General features: G+C 32.6%; 2 protein-coding genes across 4 annotated transcripts; both read right to left on the bottom strand.

Annotated features, from left to right (window-relative positions):
* Positions 1-1,121: 1,121 nt before the first annotated feature.
* On the bottom strand, positions 1,122-5,723 carry LOC108484050 (uncharacterized). Of its 3 annotated transcripts, none has more exons than XM_053023851.1 (10): positions 5,482-5,721; positions 5,331-5,381; positions 4,711-4,761; positions 4,081-4,401; positions 3,069-3,502; positions 2,886-2,985; positions 2,381-2,440; positions 2,199-2,291; positions 2,005-2,118; positions 1,122-1,514 (listed from the first exon to the last, which is right to left on the bottom strand). In XM_053023851.1, the coding sequence occupies exons 1-10, from the start codon at positions 5,545-5,547 to the stop codon at positions 1,200-1,202; spliced, it is 1,605 nt and encodes a 534-aa protein (XP_052879811.1). In that variant the 5' UTR covers positions 5,548-5,721; the 3' UTR covers positions 1,122-1,199. The 3 variants fall into 3 exon arrangements, with proteins under 3 accessions (XP_052879811.1, XP_017643158.1, XP_017643159.1); XM_017787669.2 differs by having other exon boundaries at positions 4,711-4,827; positions 5,482-5,696; XM_017787670.2 differs by lacking the exon at positions 5,331-5,381 and having other exon boundaries at positions 4,711-4,827; positions 5,482-5,723.
* A 1,654-nt stretch (positions 5,724-7,377) lies between these two features.
* LOC108485250 (ABC transporter G family member 28) lies at positions 7,378-13,708 on the bottom strand. The gene is made up of 14 exons (XM_017789083.2): positions 13,349-13,708; positions 12,286-12,362; positions 11,901-12,182; positions 11,723-11,786; positions 11,480-11,626; positions 11,345-11,379; positions 11,017-11,090; positions 9,908-10,806; positions 9,430-9,726; positions 8,843-9,337; positions 8,390-8,538; positions 8,020-8,309; positions 7,811-7,944; positions 7,378-7,728 (listed from the first exon to the last, which is right to left on the bottom strand). The coding sequence occupies exons 1-14, from the start codon at positions 13,579-13,581 to the stop codon at positions 7,572-7,574; spliced, it is 3,333 nt and encodes a 1,110-aa protein (XP_017644572.2). The 5' UTR covers positions 13,582-13,708; the 3' UTR covers positions 7,378-7,571.
* Positions 13,709-14,740: the final 1,032 nt, after the last annotated feature.

Below are 14,740 nucleotides of genomic sequence, written 5' to 3'. Positions count from 1 at the left end.
TTTTATTAAGGGTTAGATTATATTTTGTTTTCTTTTACTAAAAAAATGATAAATTAGTTTATGTACATTAGATCAAAGAATGAGCCGATCATTTCTATTAAAATTTTCATTCATTTCCACTGTTAAAAATTAGCGTAGCGAACGAAATAACCAAATAATTACATGTGATTTACTGAAGTATAAAGGCCAATTTTTAATAGTATAAACATATTTTTTAACAGAATGATCAGTTTGCTCTTTGATCAAATATATAGGGATTAATTTACTAATTTTTGAGTAAATAACATAAAATACAATCTAACTCGTAATAAAAGGACTTCATGATACTTTTACTGTAATTTTCTTTTCTCAATATCAAAATAAAAAAATGAAAGCATTATTCAATTTTTTAATGAATTAGTTTATAAGATCAATAATTTATTTTATAAATATTAAGATATTCATATATTTATATTACATTTCGGCATATGCTGCCTGTTGTAGACTTGTCGTAGCTATTGAAATAGTCTCGTGCATTACGCGTGAAATGCGGGCTTCAATAATTTTGTCGGGGAATCAAATTATGATTTCCTTTATTATCAAATAGTTTATTTGAGGTTTATTATTATTATTATTATTTAATTCTTATTCGAATTAATTATTACTATACGTTAAATATTCATATACATAAAAATCAATTTCAAGATTTTCAATATTTTTAAATATTTAAATATATTAAAAGATCTTTTATATATAATCAAAATTATAAGTATTTTATAATTAATGATTTAAATATCTTAAACTGTATCCATTATCCAAATAAATAATACATATTCTAATAAAATTAAATATCACTAATAATTTAGGGATTATTTTATAATTTTTATAATTAAATAACTTAAAAAATTTACTAATAATTAAGCTACTACTATTCTATATTACCCAAAATAATAACAAAGGAATTGTAGGAGTTAAGAATTAATCAAAAGGAGACTTAAAAGGTTTGGCTATTTCAAAGTCTAAAGACTTTACACACGTGGGTGGGGGGGGCGGGCGGGTTTCGTTTAATATCTTAAATTGCAAGATAAAGGGAAAGAAAAAGAAGCAGAGACCAAAAAGCTATGGTTACCATAACAATGGCGTCAACAACAAGCTTAAATTTTCTCAGATAAATAATCTCATATTTTCTTTCATGCCAAACAAACGAAAAGAAAATTTGTTTACATAGCTAGCAGATATTGGAATTCAAAGTCATATGGTATTTTCTCAACACTAATGGGTGATGATGTTTTGCCAGCATTATGGTTCCTATAACAATCCACCATTGATTTCCTTAACGAACCAGAAGTGGGTAATTGTTGGCAAACCCATTGAACCAATGAGTTCATATCCACAGCAAAATCAAACATGTTGTTCAGCAGCAGTTCTGGGAATGCAATCTTTTTTGTATTGCTCACCATTATTGATGCTTGCAAGTACTCTTGTTTTGATTTCTCTAACTCAGTTGAAACTCCATCACCGGTGTATATTCTCACCTGAAAAAAAAAAAAAGGGTAACTTATTGATTTATTTTGGCTAAATCCTCGAATTCGGGCCTAACTGTTTAGGGGTTGCTTATTTAAGGACTAAATCTTTTAAAATAATCATATAAAAGCTTAACATTACAAAAGTATTCAAATAAAAGCCATACCTTTCAAAATAGTTAAATAAGAGTCAAAATTTTTCTAAAGTATTGCTCAAATAAGGGTCTCTTAAATGGCGACTTTCTTTAATTTTTAACCATCATCTGATTTAATTGTTATGTTGTTTTGTTCTAAACACATCAATATTAACTTAATTTTTTTATTACAAATTAGATTAAAGTGCGTGAAAAGCCCTTAATTGAGATTTTTTGTAAAAATTATGCCCTTATATGATCTTTATATACGAGCAACTCTTAAAAGATTGAGTCTTAATACGAGGATTTAGTAATTTATTTTCATAGTTTGTTCAAGGTTATTGGTAGATTTTTGCCATGGAACTTACTGCTGGTGAAGATCGAGTTCCGCAACATAGAGCGAACGTGACGTTTCGGTCGGTTAATTCAAGTCCGTAAAGCTTCCGAATGGTGGCTTCTCCGTCGTCTTCTTTGTCACTACCCTTTGGATATGATCTTGTTTTAGGATATAGCCAAAAACCAGAACTTACATATGTATAGGGGCAGTACTAAAAAAGTTTACCTCTTGTATCTTTGAACCTCTTGATTGTTTCCTCAAAATGTGATGTTCCATTGCTTGAGCACTTATTTTGTTGCCTCCGACATCGAGAGTTGCCTGAAATTCGATAAGACATTATTACTTAACCGATGTGGGATAACACTACTTTTAACATGCACCCCAGGAAACTAAATTGGAAGATGTACCTTGTTCATCATAGCCAAAAGATCTTCAGAAGTATCAGGTAGACCATATTGGAGATATCCCTATAATAACGAAATGATCATTTAGGCACACATAATGCAATCACCTCTCTCAAAATGACAAAAACAAAGTTAAAAGTAATATGAAGACTTCTGTACTAAGAGTCAAATTGTAATTTAACAATTTTATTAATAAAAAAGGGACAAATTAATTCCTATATATTAGATTAAAGAAAAAACGAATCCTTCTGTTATAAAATTCATTCATTCCTATTGTTAAAAATTAGTATCTATATGTCAGCATACTTCATTAGTCATGCCAGTTTATAATAGTAGATGGATGAAATTTTTAACAGAAAGGACTAGTTTGCTCTTTGATCTAACGTACATGAACTAATTTGTTCATTTTTTAAGTAAAAGGGGTAAAATACAATCTAACTCTTAGTCACAAAGGTCTTTATGATACTTTTACTGATAAATAAAAGGAAGTTTCATTTCCATACTATACATGCATAATACAGGCATTGTACATGTTGATCCAAAATGCTAATTTCTGCTGGTAAGTTAATGCCCTTAAATCCACTTTCTGGAGATTGCTCATCAAGACCCTGGAGATTGAAAAACAATATCAGAATTTATGTAAACGAAAACACACATTCAAACACTCAGACTTGAGTCCAAGTAATATTACCTTAGCTTTTTAAGTAAAGGAATAGAACTTGAACTCGAAATGCATTTCGGGTCCATAGAGCTTGATGTGAATACGGCAAGGTTCTTATAAGGACCAATGTCCCTTGGAATAGACCCTTCCATATTGAAAATACCATAAGGATCTTGTTGCCTTAATTTCTTTTGTGGATTTGATTTGGGATTCAAGGTATTTTCTACCCTAAAGCTTCTTGAGCTTAATGGAGTGTTCATAGACCTAGTAACATTGGTTGACTTCTCTAGCTCCATTGCTCTTGATGTTCTAAGTAACCTCACAAAAATGAAGTGCAAACATTTCATGATGTTCTCTGATAACTTGTTGGGATGCCAATTATGGCTATTCTTTTCTACAATCAGTTTGCTAGATGGTGATTTAGGTGGTAGGTCCAAGTTGGCCTCTACAATACTTTCCCTTGTCTGAAAAAAGAACAAAAAAGGTTAATTGCATAAGGTATCTTCAAATAATGGCTTAATTCTAAATTGGTCCCTTAACTTTTAAACGTTATGATTATATCTCTAAACTATCGATGTTATATCAATTAGATCCTTCCACTATTGAAACCGTTAATTTAACCATTAAATGACACGAAAAATCTTATGTGACATAATTTAAAATGAAAATTTTAAAGAAAAATAAGATGTTTCCATGTAGCTTTTAAAATTAAAAGCTAAAAATAAATTAAAACCAAAACGAAAGAGAGAAAGAACTATAGTTTAGGTAAAAGTTTCGAAAATCAAGATTTTTACAACATTCGTTTTTACAATATTCATTCTCTTTATTTTTTTCATTTTAAATTATGTCACTTAATATCTAACGTCTTACTTACGATTTTAGTAATAGAAAGACTTCATTAATATAACATCGATAGCTTGAGAATCAATTTAAAATGAAAATCATAATTTGAATATGTTTGGTGCAGCTAACTCAAACAAAAAAGGATTCATTATTATATGCAAAACTCCATTACAACACCTTCGTATGTAAGAAGCCTTACCTTGAAGTAACCAATTTTTATCGGGATCTTCTCTTGGAATAGTGCTCCTGAATTCCCCATTGTCTCATTTAGGCTCATGAAGTCAGTAAGAGTATAATCACCTTTAATAGCTTTGCTGATGAAATGCAAAGCCTTGGTCTCAAAAACTATATTTTCTTGTTTATCTTGCATTATGGGATTCTTTTGTTTTGATGGTGTCTTTTCCTTTGTGATGATGACTTCATGTTCTTGGTTTAGACCATGTTTAAGTTGGCTTATTTGGGTTTCTAAATGAGCTATCTCACTTTCTACCATAGCCAGCTCTGTTAATAGCTCCTTCATCTACAATATTCAAACAATATCGATATATAACACAAGTGCATGGTTAGTCACTGTTATTTTTTGTCCATAACACGTTGAATATGTATCGTTTACGAGTATGCTTGATCTTTAAACCGTAAATAAATTAAAAAAAATAAAGAATCCGAATAATGTGACAAGGAATTTAGGGTAGAAACCCAATCTCTTCTAGTGATCCTAAGAAATTCTACTATGCTAATATCCTGCTTCCATATATATATATATATATATATATGCATATGCTTGTATGTATGCATGTATAGAGAATAAAATGAGAGAGAAAAGGCTTACTTTGGGAGGGAGGAAATCCGGGATAGAGATAGAAGAGCCATCCTCTTGAAGCTGAAATTGTGTAAGAATCTCATGCATTTTTTCTTCTTGATTTAGCATATTTTGAAGCATGGAAACCTATATAATAATGAATTCAAAAAATATAACATATAATCATCTTTAAACTCATAGATAAAAACTTCAAAACGTAATTGAAAAATATCATTTCTATTATGAATCATATTACATTTTGTTTTCTATTAAAAAAAGATAAATTAATCCTTCTACGTAATATCAAAAGGTAAATCGGTCCTCATGTTAAAAATTCTATTCATTTTTACTGTTAAAACCGATCCCTTTACATCAGCATGAGGTACACGTGGCACATCACATGTAACTATCCAATTATTTCATCAGCTACGTCAATTTTTTAACAGAAAAAGAACCAATTTACTTTTTGATAGAGACTAATTTACTCATTTTTTAAATAAAAAGAAGCAAAATACAACCTAAATCCTAATACAAACAACTCCTTAATACAATTAACGATAAAATATCATGTTACTTCTAACATCAATGGTTAAAAAACATATACACATCTTCATTCTTACAAATGCACTGTACTCGTGATAAAAGGATACCTCTTTTTCAAGTGCCTCTCTCTTTTGCAATCCACTAAGCTTCTTCTTCCTCTAGAGTTTATAATAATAATAAAAAATGACATATAAAAAAAAAAACCATAGCCAAAAACCAGAAGGCACTATAAACATTATATGGTTTTTCAGAACTTACAATCTCCAATGACAAAGCAGCTTGGCTGTCCATGAACTTGAAACCCACCCCACCATCAAATGCCATGGTTGAAACATTTAAAAAAAAAAAGAGACCCCCAAAGCTTAAAACTAAAGGAAGAGTGTTGAGGTTGTTGGGTTCTTTTGTTGTTGCTGTATATATTTGACAACATATTAATATGAAGAATTGAAGATGGTGAGGAGCTTTCAATGGGTGAAGGTTGGTTTAAAGGTATTGGGGAGGACTAACCGTCTCTTGGTATGTGAATGGGACATCATGCAAAAAGAAGCCATTAACGTTGCTTACAATATTGGGATCTATTTAAGGATTACTTTGAGGTTGTACAATTACTATTTGAGATTTGTTTCCATAATTTTTATATAAATTCATGCAAAGCTATCATTTTAATCCATTTTTGCTTTAATTGTTTGCTTAAAATTTAAGTGATTTTTTTGTTGGAAATAAAAATTTTCTACCATTCACTATTGGGGGGTTAGGCTTAAAATTTATTTTGGATTTTGAGTTTAGGGTTTGTATTGAGTATTAAATTTGAAATTTGAAATTTAAAATTTGGATTTATCTTAAATAAATTTATAAATATTTATTTATAAATTTTAATTATTATTTTATTTTTCCAGCTATGAAATATCATATTATTATTGATTCACAATGCATGAAATTTATGCATGGAGCTGTATTAAATATTCTCATGGAGATATCATACATATTTTGTGAAAATTATATTTTTAAAGTGCCATTAAAATGTAATTGAAAAATAAATTATTTTATAAAAAATAGGATAATCATTTAGCATATTAATGGTGAAGTTTTTAAATTTTATCTGTGTTTCTTGAAATAAAAAACATTTAATGACATATAATGCATGAATAATAATGCAGCAATAACTTTTTCTTTTTGAAGTAAAGATTAGTTTTTCGTAACTTTTAATGTTATTTAATGACAATAATACATGCATTACCAAATTTCATCACTTTGCAAGAATGGTTCAATCCCAATAAATAATTGTAATGAAGTTAAATATTGGTGATACCAAATTCGAAACACGAATTATTTGGTGGGTAGAGAGTGATAAAATGTATAATGAGAATTAAAGAAAAGAGAAAAAGAATATCCTTATTCCTAGACGTTAGGGGTTCTTATACAAGTTATAATCAGGCAATACGAAATTAGAAAATAACTTTAGGAAAATTAGAAATGAATCATAAATTATTGATGTTAAAGTACAAATTTTTACTATTATACTAACATTTTTAGAGGAAGGCTAATGTTATTACCTGCCCTCTTTTGCTTCGTTTTTATCTTTAGGTACAATGTGTTGTCTCATTATTAGTTTTGTGACCTTTGTTGACTTATTGATGTTCTTTTCTCGTAAGTATGAGTTGTCATATTAAAACAATAAATTAATACAAGATGTATATTACAGATGTGGTACGTCTGTCAAAGAAGTGGTTCTCACAGTGGGTGTCCACCTCACTGTTGGGCCCGCGACGTAAGAGATTTTCAGAGAATCTCGTTCTCACAGGTCCATAGCTCGCAAGCGCCATAAAATGAGCGCTGTGGTTGTGTGGGTTGCTAATTAACCCAAGTATAACAAATATATATAGATATGTTTTATCTTAAATCATTTCTTATTTAGTATCCAAAGAATTAGCTGCAGAAACTCAGCTTAAATACACAACAGAAACAAAATATAACACAGTAAAAGGGATTGATCCAAGTCCCCCAAAAATGGTGGTGAGTATATTTTCATTGTAATTGAATCATACATATAAAAACAAGCAATGAAATTTTTTTTTTTTAAAAAAGGAAGATCTAACTGCAATCATTTTGCGCATCTCAGCAGTTTCTTTTTTATTATTATTATTAAAAAAAAGCTAAACAAAACTGATCTATAGCTTCCATTCAGCTGTTCTCACTGTAGTTTCTTTAACAAAAGAGAGAAAAGAAAACACAAAGCTACTATATGTATAATGTGTATATATATGTGTGTATGTATGTATGTACGTATGTATGAACTAAGGAATAATGATAAATACAGTATGAAAGTAAGGTTAGCTTGATGATGGAGTTTATCGTTTTTGGAAGGTTACCATACAAAAGAAAGCAACAATACGGCTAAGTATACCGGTTAGGACAAGCAAGACCAAACAACGACCAAAATTCTTCAGAGCGTATCCGTACTGCAAAAGCGAACCGCATCGTGTTATCACCCACACTCCGGAATACCTGAAACCCGAAATGAAATGTTTGATCAACTTTCGAGAAAAATGAAAGGGTCGGAGCAACATTCTCAATGAGTAAAACTAACATTTTAGCGTTCGAGACCACAAAGGCTTCTAATGCCCACTTAGTGTAGCATAAGTCGCCTATAAAATCAACAGTCTTGCTGTCACCACCTTGAGTTGCTATTAGAGTCAAAACAACTGGAAGAAGCACTGACCACTGTATTGAAAGAAATGTGAGAGGTGAATTCATATACTTTGTAGTAATGTTAACATTATAATTCATAGCTCTTACCAGTTGAGCTTGACCTGGATCGAAAAGGATAGAGAGTATATAGGCTATGCCGGTTACGCAATATACCAGACAGACTAAAACGAAGTAATTGTCGTAAACGGATGATCTTGGATTGTTGAAGAAGTAGAACATGGAGAGATACACTAAAGGCTTGATAACAGTATTGAAATGGTCGATCGTATCCTTAGCTAGAAAGTAAGCTAGGCTGCTCATACCGGATGAACGTTCTCTCCAGTAGTGCAGCTTATCTAAACCAAAACTTCTCAAAGCTGCAATCTTGCATAGGAGAGCTGAAAGCAATCGAGATTCGGATCGGTGAGAAATGGTTTAAATCATTAAGAAGGTGAATTAAAGGGAAAATTTAACTTACAAACTCCAATAACTGTGTATGTATAACCCATTGCACCAAATGTTTCATCGCTTACTTCAGCTAGTGTTCCTAAGCAAATTCCGGCAAGCAATAAAATTAAATAATCTACCACTTGTGTCCTAACTTCTCGTAACCGTTGCTTTAGGAGCCTGCAAAGAATCCAGACATTATAACAGGTTAAAAAAAACATGAGTATTCACTATTTAATCAAATTTGAAAGAGATATGAGCATATATATGCTATGTAACCCAGACTTAGGGTGTGTGTCGGATAAAGGTATGTACCGACATGGTTATGCTCTTTTTTTCTTCTTTTTTTTCTTAAGCCATAAACTTGGACGATCATACCTTGAGACCAATGTCCTGATATGTGTTGGACACAGGTGTCGGACATGAATCTTTTAGGAAAAATGAAGCATCCAGGTACATAGCACATAAGAACTTGAACATCTACCTTCCAAGATAGTATCTGTACTGTGTGAATACACCAGGCGTTGTCCTTTCTGACAAATCAGCTGACTTGAAGATATTATGTTGCAAGCGGTCCTTCTTTGTCTCAACAGAACATTTCACATCCTGCCACAACTCGCCAGCAAAGGAATTTTGTTCCGATCCGGTGGCATGAGCACTACTGCCTCCATGTGATGAACTTTCACCAGATTTTCCGGACATTCCCTCAATAGAATTCAGCATATCCATGGGAACAGAATAGCCATTATGAAGCATCCATCTTACCGGCAGCTGTTTAACCGTTAAACCTGTGCCCGTGTTTAGCTTTGTAATACCTTCCAAAATGTCAATGAAGTAGTCTGGAGGATTAGCACGATCAGGTAGATTAATACCAAGGCCAGCAAAATACTCTTCAGCTTTCTTCACTGGCCCATGATATACAGTAAGCCCACCCTTTGCTAGAAGTATCAAATCATCAAACATCCTGTACAAGGTATAGCTGAAATGCAACAAAAGAAAATTGGCATCCATCAATTTCAGCTACTGAGTTATATTGGCGTACTAACATAATTGCCATGATAATAAACTTACCTTGGCTGGTGAACGACCATGCAAATGTTTACACCTTCAAGAGCTTCACGCCGAAGAGCTCGAAGTAGTAATTGGGAAGATGAACTGTCTAAACCAGATGTTGGTTCATCTAATATTAAAAGAGAAGGTTCCATGACCATTTCCAGCCCAACGTTTACTCGTTTCCTTTGACCCCCTGAGATTCCTCTCTTCTCCACTGTCCCTACTAAAGAATCCCTCACAGCCTGCAGTCCCAAGGACTCAATGACTCTTTCAACAACTAGAACCTTTTCTGGTTTTGCCAGATCGGCAGGGAGTCTAAAATAATTAGGAATCCAGTTAGTGATGAGGGGAAACCAAGAAACTGCTTTTTAGTGTAGAATGCTATGTAATGTAATGCAACAATTCGCAAGTGGAAAATCACACACCAAAAAAAGTAACACCATCAGTGAATGAAAAAGTAAAGGTCTCCTACATGGCTGAAATAAGTGTGGCATACCTGCACCTAGCACTGAACCATAAATTTTCTGCCACTGTCAAGTTTCCATGCACAATATCATCTTGTGGAACAAAACCAATTATTTTCTTATAAGCTTGGATAGACTCATCCTTCCCATTTATTTGAACCGAACCAGTCATGACACAACCTGGAGCTTTTCCAGTTAAAGCTGAAAGAAATGTTGTTTTTCCAGCTCCAGATGGACCCATAACAGCTGAAACCCGACCGGGAGATAATTTCCCAGATACGCTCCTCATTAGATGCATGTTTTTTCCTTTCAAAGTGATGGTTAAATCTTTGAAGACAATCTCAATTGTAAACCTCTTCCTAATAAGTTCATCAACCTCATTAGCCATTGAAATCACACCCGAGAAGGTCAAGTTCTTGTTCTGCTCCTGGAGAGCTTTCTCCTTCTCGATTTGACCATAAGCATATCTGAACATTTGGCTCTGGGTATGCAACTGTTTGCCCTTTGGTGGATTCTTCTTCCCTTGTTTATCTCCAATGTCTATATTAAACCCTTCATGACTTTCAGGGTTATCTTCTATTTCATGTAACATCTTTGTGAGATTCCCTTTTTCCTTCTTTTGTGGCTGCTGAGATGTACCCGTAGATACAGTGGGTGGTAATCCAGCAGCATCTGCTGCTGCAGGTTTAGCTTGGCTTGCTGGATGCTTTAGAGATTTTCTTCTGGAAAATGTACGTGAAAACGATGTTTGCAGCCCAATTGCATGCTTCTTAGCAATTTCTTTCGCCGAAGTCCATTTTTCGCGTGCTTGGGCAGTTTCTCTCACACTTTGAACTGCCTTCTCTCTGGATAGCTCTTTTTTCTTCTCTCGAGTTGCAATAACTTGATCGGAACAGTTGTATATAATGACAATTAGGAATCCTAGTCCAGCCTACATTGGCAAATTCAAGATTCAGAAATTCCTCACCATTGTGTCTGGCTTGATTTTTGGTTAATACTTCACTGAAGAAATTAGCCACTAATAAAGATAACATTCAGAAAGAGCAAATGAACTTCGAAAATTTAATTTTAAAAAGAATGACATGTTCCAATGAATGATATGCCATATTGTTTATAATCAAAATGTAAGCTTCTCACTCACAAAAAGCATGAGGCCATATGCAGTGATGTTTTGATTTGCTGACTTTGGATTACAAGTTGCAAAACGGAAGCACACTGCAAAGTTCAGTTGGTAAAAAGGTTGGTTACCTCTTTCACACGTTGTGAAATGACACAAAAGAAAACAACAGATGAATATGACAGATAAAACCGTAACACGAGTCAGACTGTCATAGGAACATATATCACAGGGTATAGTTTCTTTGTATTGACCATGCTCGTGAAAATCGAGTAAATTTCACTCGAAAGCATTGTTATTTTTGAAGGAACAAGACTCAATTTAGCAGTAAATTATTTGAGGAAAAACTTACAGAGTTCAGATGTAGAACCTGTCCTGCAGTAATGCCTGGAAGGACCAAACAATCAAACAAAAAATAATGGTATTTCAGAAAATATGAAGCAGATGGTATTGATGCATTCAAGGAAAAACAAATAAGTATGACTACCCCTTGCTGCAAGGAATTTTTTGGATGGTAGACGGACAGTATGATCCACCTGAACAGAACACCTCACTGCTACTCATAACATCGGCCCAAGTATCAGCTCCTCCACACGTATGATCTGGATTATCAGGAGGTAGTTGATAACGGTATCTGCAAAGGAGTTCTGCTACTGATATTAGTGTATGCTAAAGCAGAACAAAGCCACGGATCAAAACGGATCAATGTTTAAAACAAGAATGAACTTACGGGTCACATACGCCGGTACTCGTATTGAGGCTCGCAAGTGGACAGTAAGCACCCAATGGACAAGCTTCAGTGATGAAAAACAAAACAAAATCAGCAATCTTTATTGAGATATTGGCAGGCATAAAAAAAAAAAAATCATGTTCCTTGGTTTCTTAGCAGCAAAACAACGAACGCTTACGTATCATACAAGTAATTCCACGAGGGCAGAAGAATCCTTCACAACAAGCTGAACAATTTTGAACCCTGTAAGGTATCTCAGTGGAGTTTTTTAGATTAATTTTCTGTTGTTTACCGGCACTACAAGCCCATCCAGGCTCACACCCAGAAACCCAAGATGTTAAATTACAGTTCTTATTAGGCTTCAAAAAACTGGACTTCTTTGCTTCACCTCCACTCTGATAGAAACTACTAAAGTAGAATTTGACTTCTGCTGCTGTACATACGCGTTTCATCATGTCTCCTATTGAAAAAAAGAACCCCAAAACAAAATTCATTAAATCCAATAATCTCATCTTATTGATTTAACATTTAAAAAAAAAAACCCTTAAATTACTGATCTCAACCTTTAGTTGATCTGGCACATTCGGACAAGAATTTCGGGTTTTTTGAGAAATTAAATGCTGCATTCCAATCAGTTTCCCTGCAATCCAAGAAAAACAATGAAATAAGAATTCAAAACTAAAAATAACTATTATGAGCACAAATTGTTCTTTTTAATTCTCAGCAACTACTCAAATACTCTCTCATAAGTAATCAAATGATATTCTAAGTTCGAATGTAGGAGGCAGCGAGCATTCAAAGAGCACAATATGGCAACGGATCATTAAAAAATAAAAAACTGAGAAATTACAACGTACGCATCAGTAATTTAAAAGCTGAATTTACAACTAAAATAAACTACAACTTTTCGAGGCGCAGTTTCGTGAGCACAAATCGGTATTGTTCGAATCTGAAGAGCCGGCAAGCATTCAAAAGACAACAATATCGACTTGCAGTGACGGATCATTAAAAAAGAAAAAGAAAAAATATTTCAAAAAAAAAAAAAAGAAGAGAAATTAGAACGTACACATCAGTAATGCAAAAGCTGAATGTACAAGAAAAAATAAACTACAATATTTCTAAGCGCAGCTTCGTGAACACAAATCGATATTCTTCGAATCTGAAGAGCCGGTAAGTATTCAAAAGACAACAATATCGACTTGCGGTGACGGATCATTAAAAAAAGAAGAAAAAAAACAGAGAAATCAAAACGTACGCATCAGTAATTCAAAAGCTGAATTTAGAACTAAAAATAAACTACAAATTTTTCTAAGCGAACCTTCGTGAGAAGTCGATATTGTTCGAATCTGAAGATCCGGCAAGCATTCAAAAGAGAATAATATCGACTTGCGGTGACGGATCATTGTAAAAAAGGAAAAAATTCAAAAAAATTTAGAGAAATTAGAACGTAGATTAGTAATTCAAAAGCTGAATTTAGAACTAAAAATAAGCTACTACTTTTCTAAGCGCAGCTTCGTGAGCACAAATCGACATTATTCAAATCTGAAGAGCCGGCAAACATTCAAAAGACAACAATATCGACTGGACAAGAAAACTTTTCAAAAAATAGGAGAAATTAGAGCGTACACATCAGTAATGCAAAAGCTGAATTTGGCCTTTATATCGTCTTTCAAGCTAGAAGAAAGATTAGTAAATCGACTAGAAGCGTATTGAGAGAACATTTCAGTAGCGGCGGCGCTGTTTCCGAACTTATCACCGCTAGCTTCATCTTCTTCTTGACATACAACAATAACCAAAAAACTAGATATCAATATTAAAACGTAAAGAAATTTCCATGTTTGGATCTTATTTTTGGTCATCTCAATGACTTATTTTGCAGAAAAAAAAAAAGAAAAAAATTATTTATTTATTTACATGAGATGAATTGAAAAAATAAAAATAAACAATCATTTTTGAGATGAAAGAAAGATGGGGAAAATGGAAAATATGTTTTGTTTGGAATTTTTTCAAGGGGAAGAAATGGTAGGGAGAAATTAGTGGGATGAAACCGTTAAAACCGTTAAAACTGGAAGCATTTCACCAACAATATTTTAAATATAATTGTTATTTCTGTTAAAAATAAAGAAAAATAAAATTTACAACCCAAAATCAAAGTCAAAGTCAAACAAAGTTTGAAGAAGAAGCCGTTGAAACTGTGTCGTCAGTGTTCCATACGTGTCGAATTTATCTTTTTAGTACTTATAATATGCATAAGTTGTAGATTTAGTCTCAATAGTTTAATTTGACCAATTTTAGTTCCTCTACTTTTTGAATTGGATAATTTTAAATTTTGAAATTATAGTCCTAACCAAATGTTAGCAGCTGATTGGTTAAATTTTGTTATTAGTCCTATACTATGCGTAAAATTATATATTTAGTCAATGTTCTTTAGTTGCCATATTTTTCTAATTTTGAAATTTCAATTTTAAGGTAAACAACTGTTGTTAAATCTTTTAATTAGTTCTTTTATAAATAATATGTGATAATACTAACTTGACATAACATTATAAATACGATAATAAATTTATCATATCAAATTTTGAAAATAAGCGAACTTAGTCATCCTCCCTCACATATAAACAGAGACTTTTCACTTTCCTCTCATAAACAGACTAGCTATGGTCACTTTTCTTCTCTCATGGGGTTAGAGTTTGTAGTTCTCAATTGCATTTCCGATCCTGGATAAAAAGGACAAAATATAATAAATAAAATTAAAAATCAAAAAATAAAATAGTAACTGCAGTTTGTAGATCAGAGATGGTGATCGAACGAGGCAAATGTGGATGTTGCGAAGTCTATCACCATTGTTTTAAAGTTGACACACTTTATTTTTTCATCCGTCTCGCTCCATTACAAATGTATAATCTTTAAAAAAAAAATTTCATGTATTTTGAATTTATCCATTCTCACTTTACTTGTTCCATTACAATTTAATTTTTGCTCAGCATTTACAATATTTTTAATTTTTTAAAGTCAAAT

Source organism: Gossypium arboreum, chromosome 13 (genome assembly GCF_025698485.1).
Source record: "Gossypium arboreum isolate Shixiya-1 chromosome 13, ASM2569848v2, whole genome shotgun sequence".
In the NCBI taxonomy this organism is placed as follows: Eukaryota; Viridiplantae; Streptophyta; class Magnoliopsida; order Malvales; family Malvaceae; genus Gossypium; species Gossypium arboreum.
Note: the sequence above shows the minus strand (reverse complement) of the source record. Positions and strands in the feature narration are given on the sequence as shown.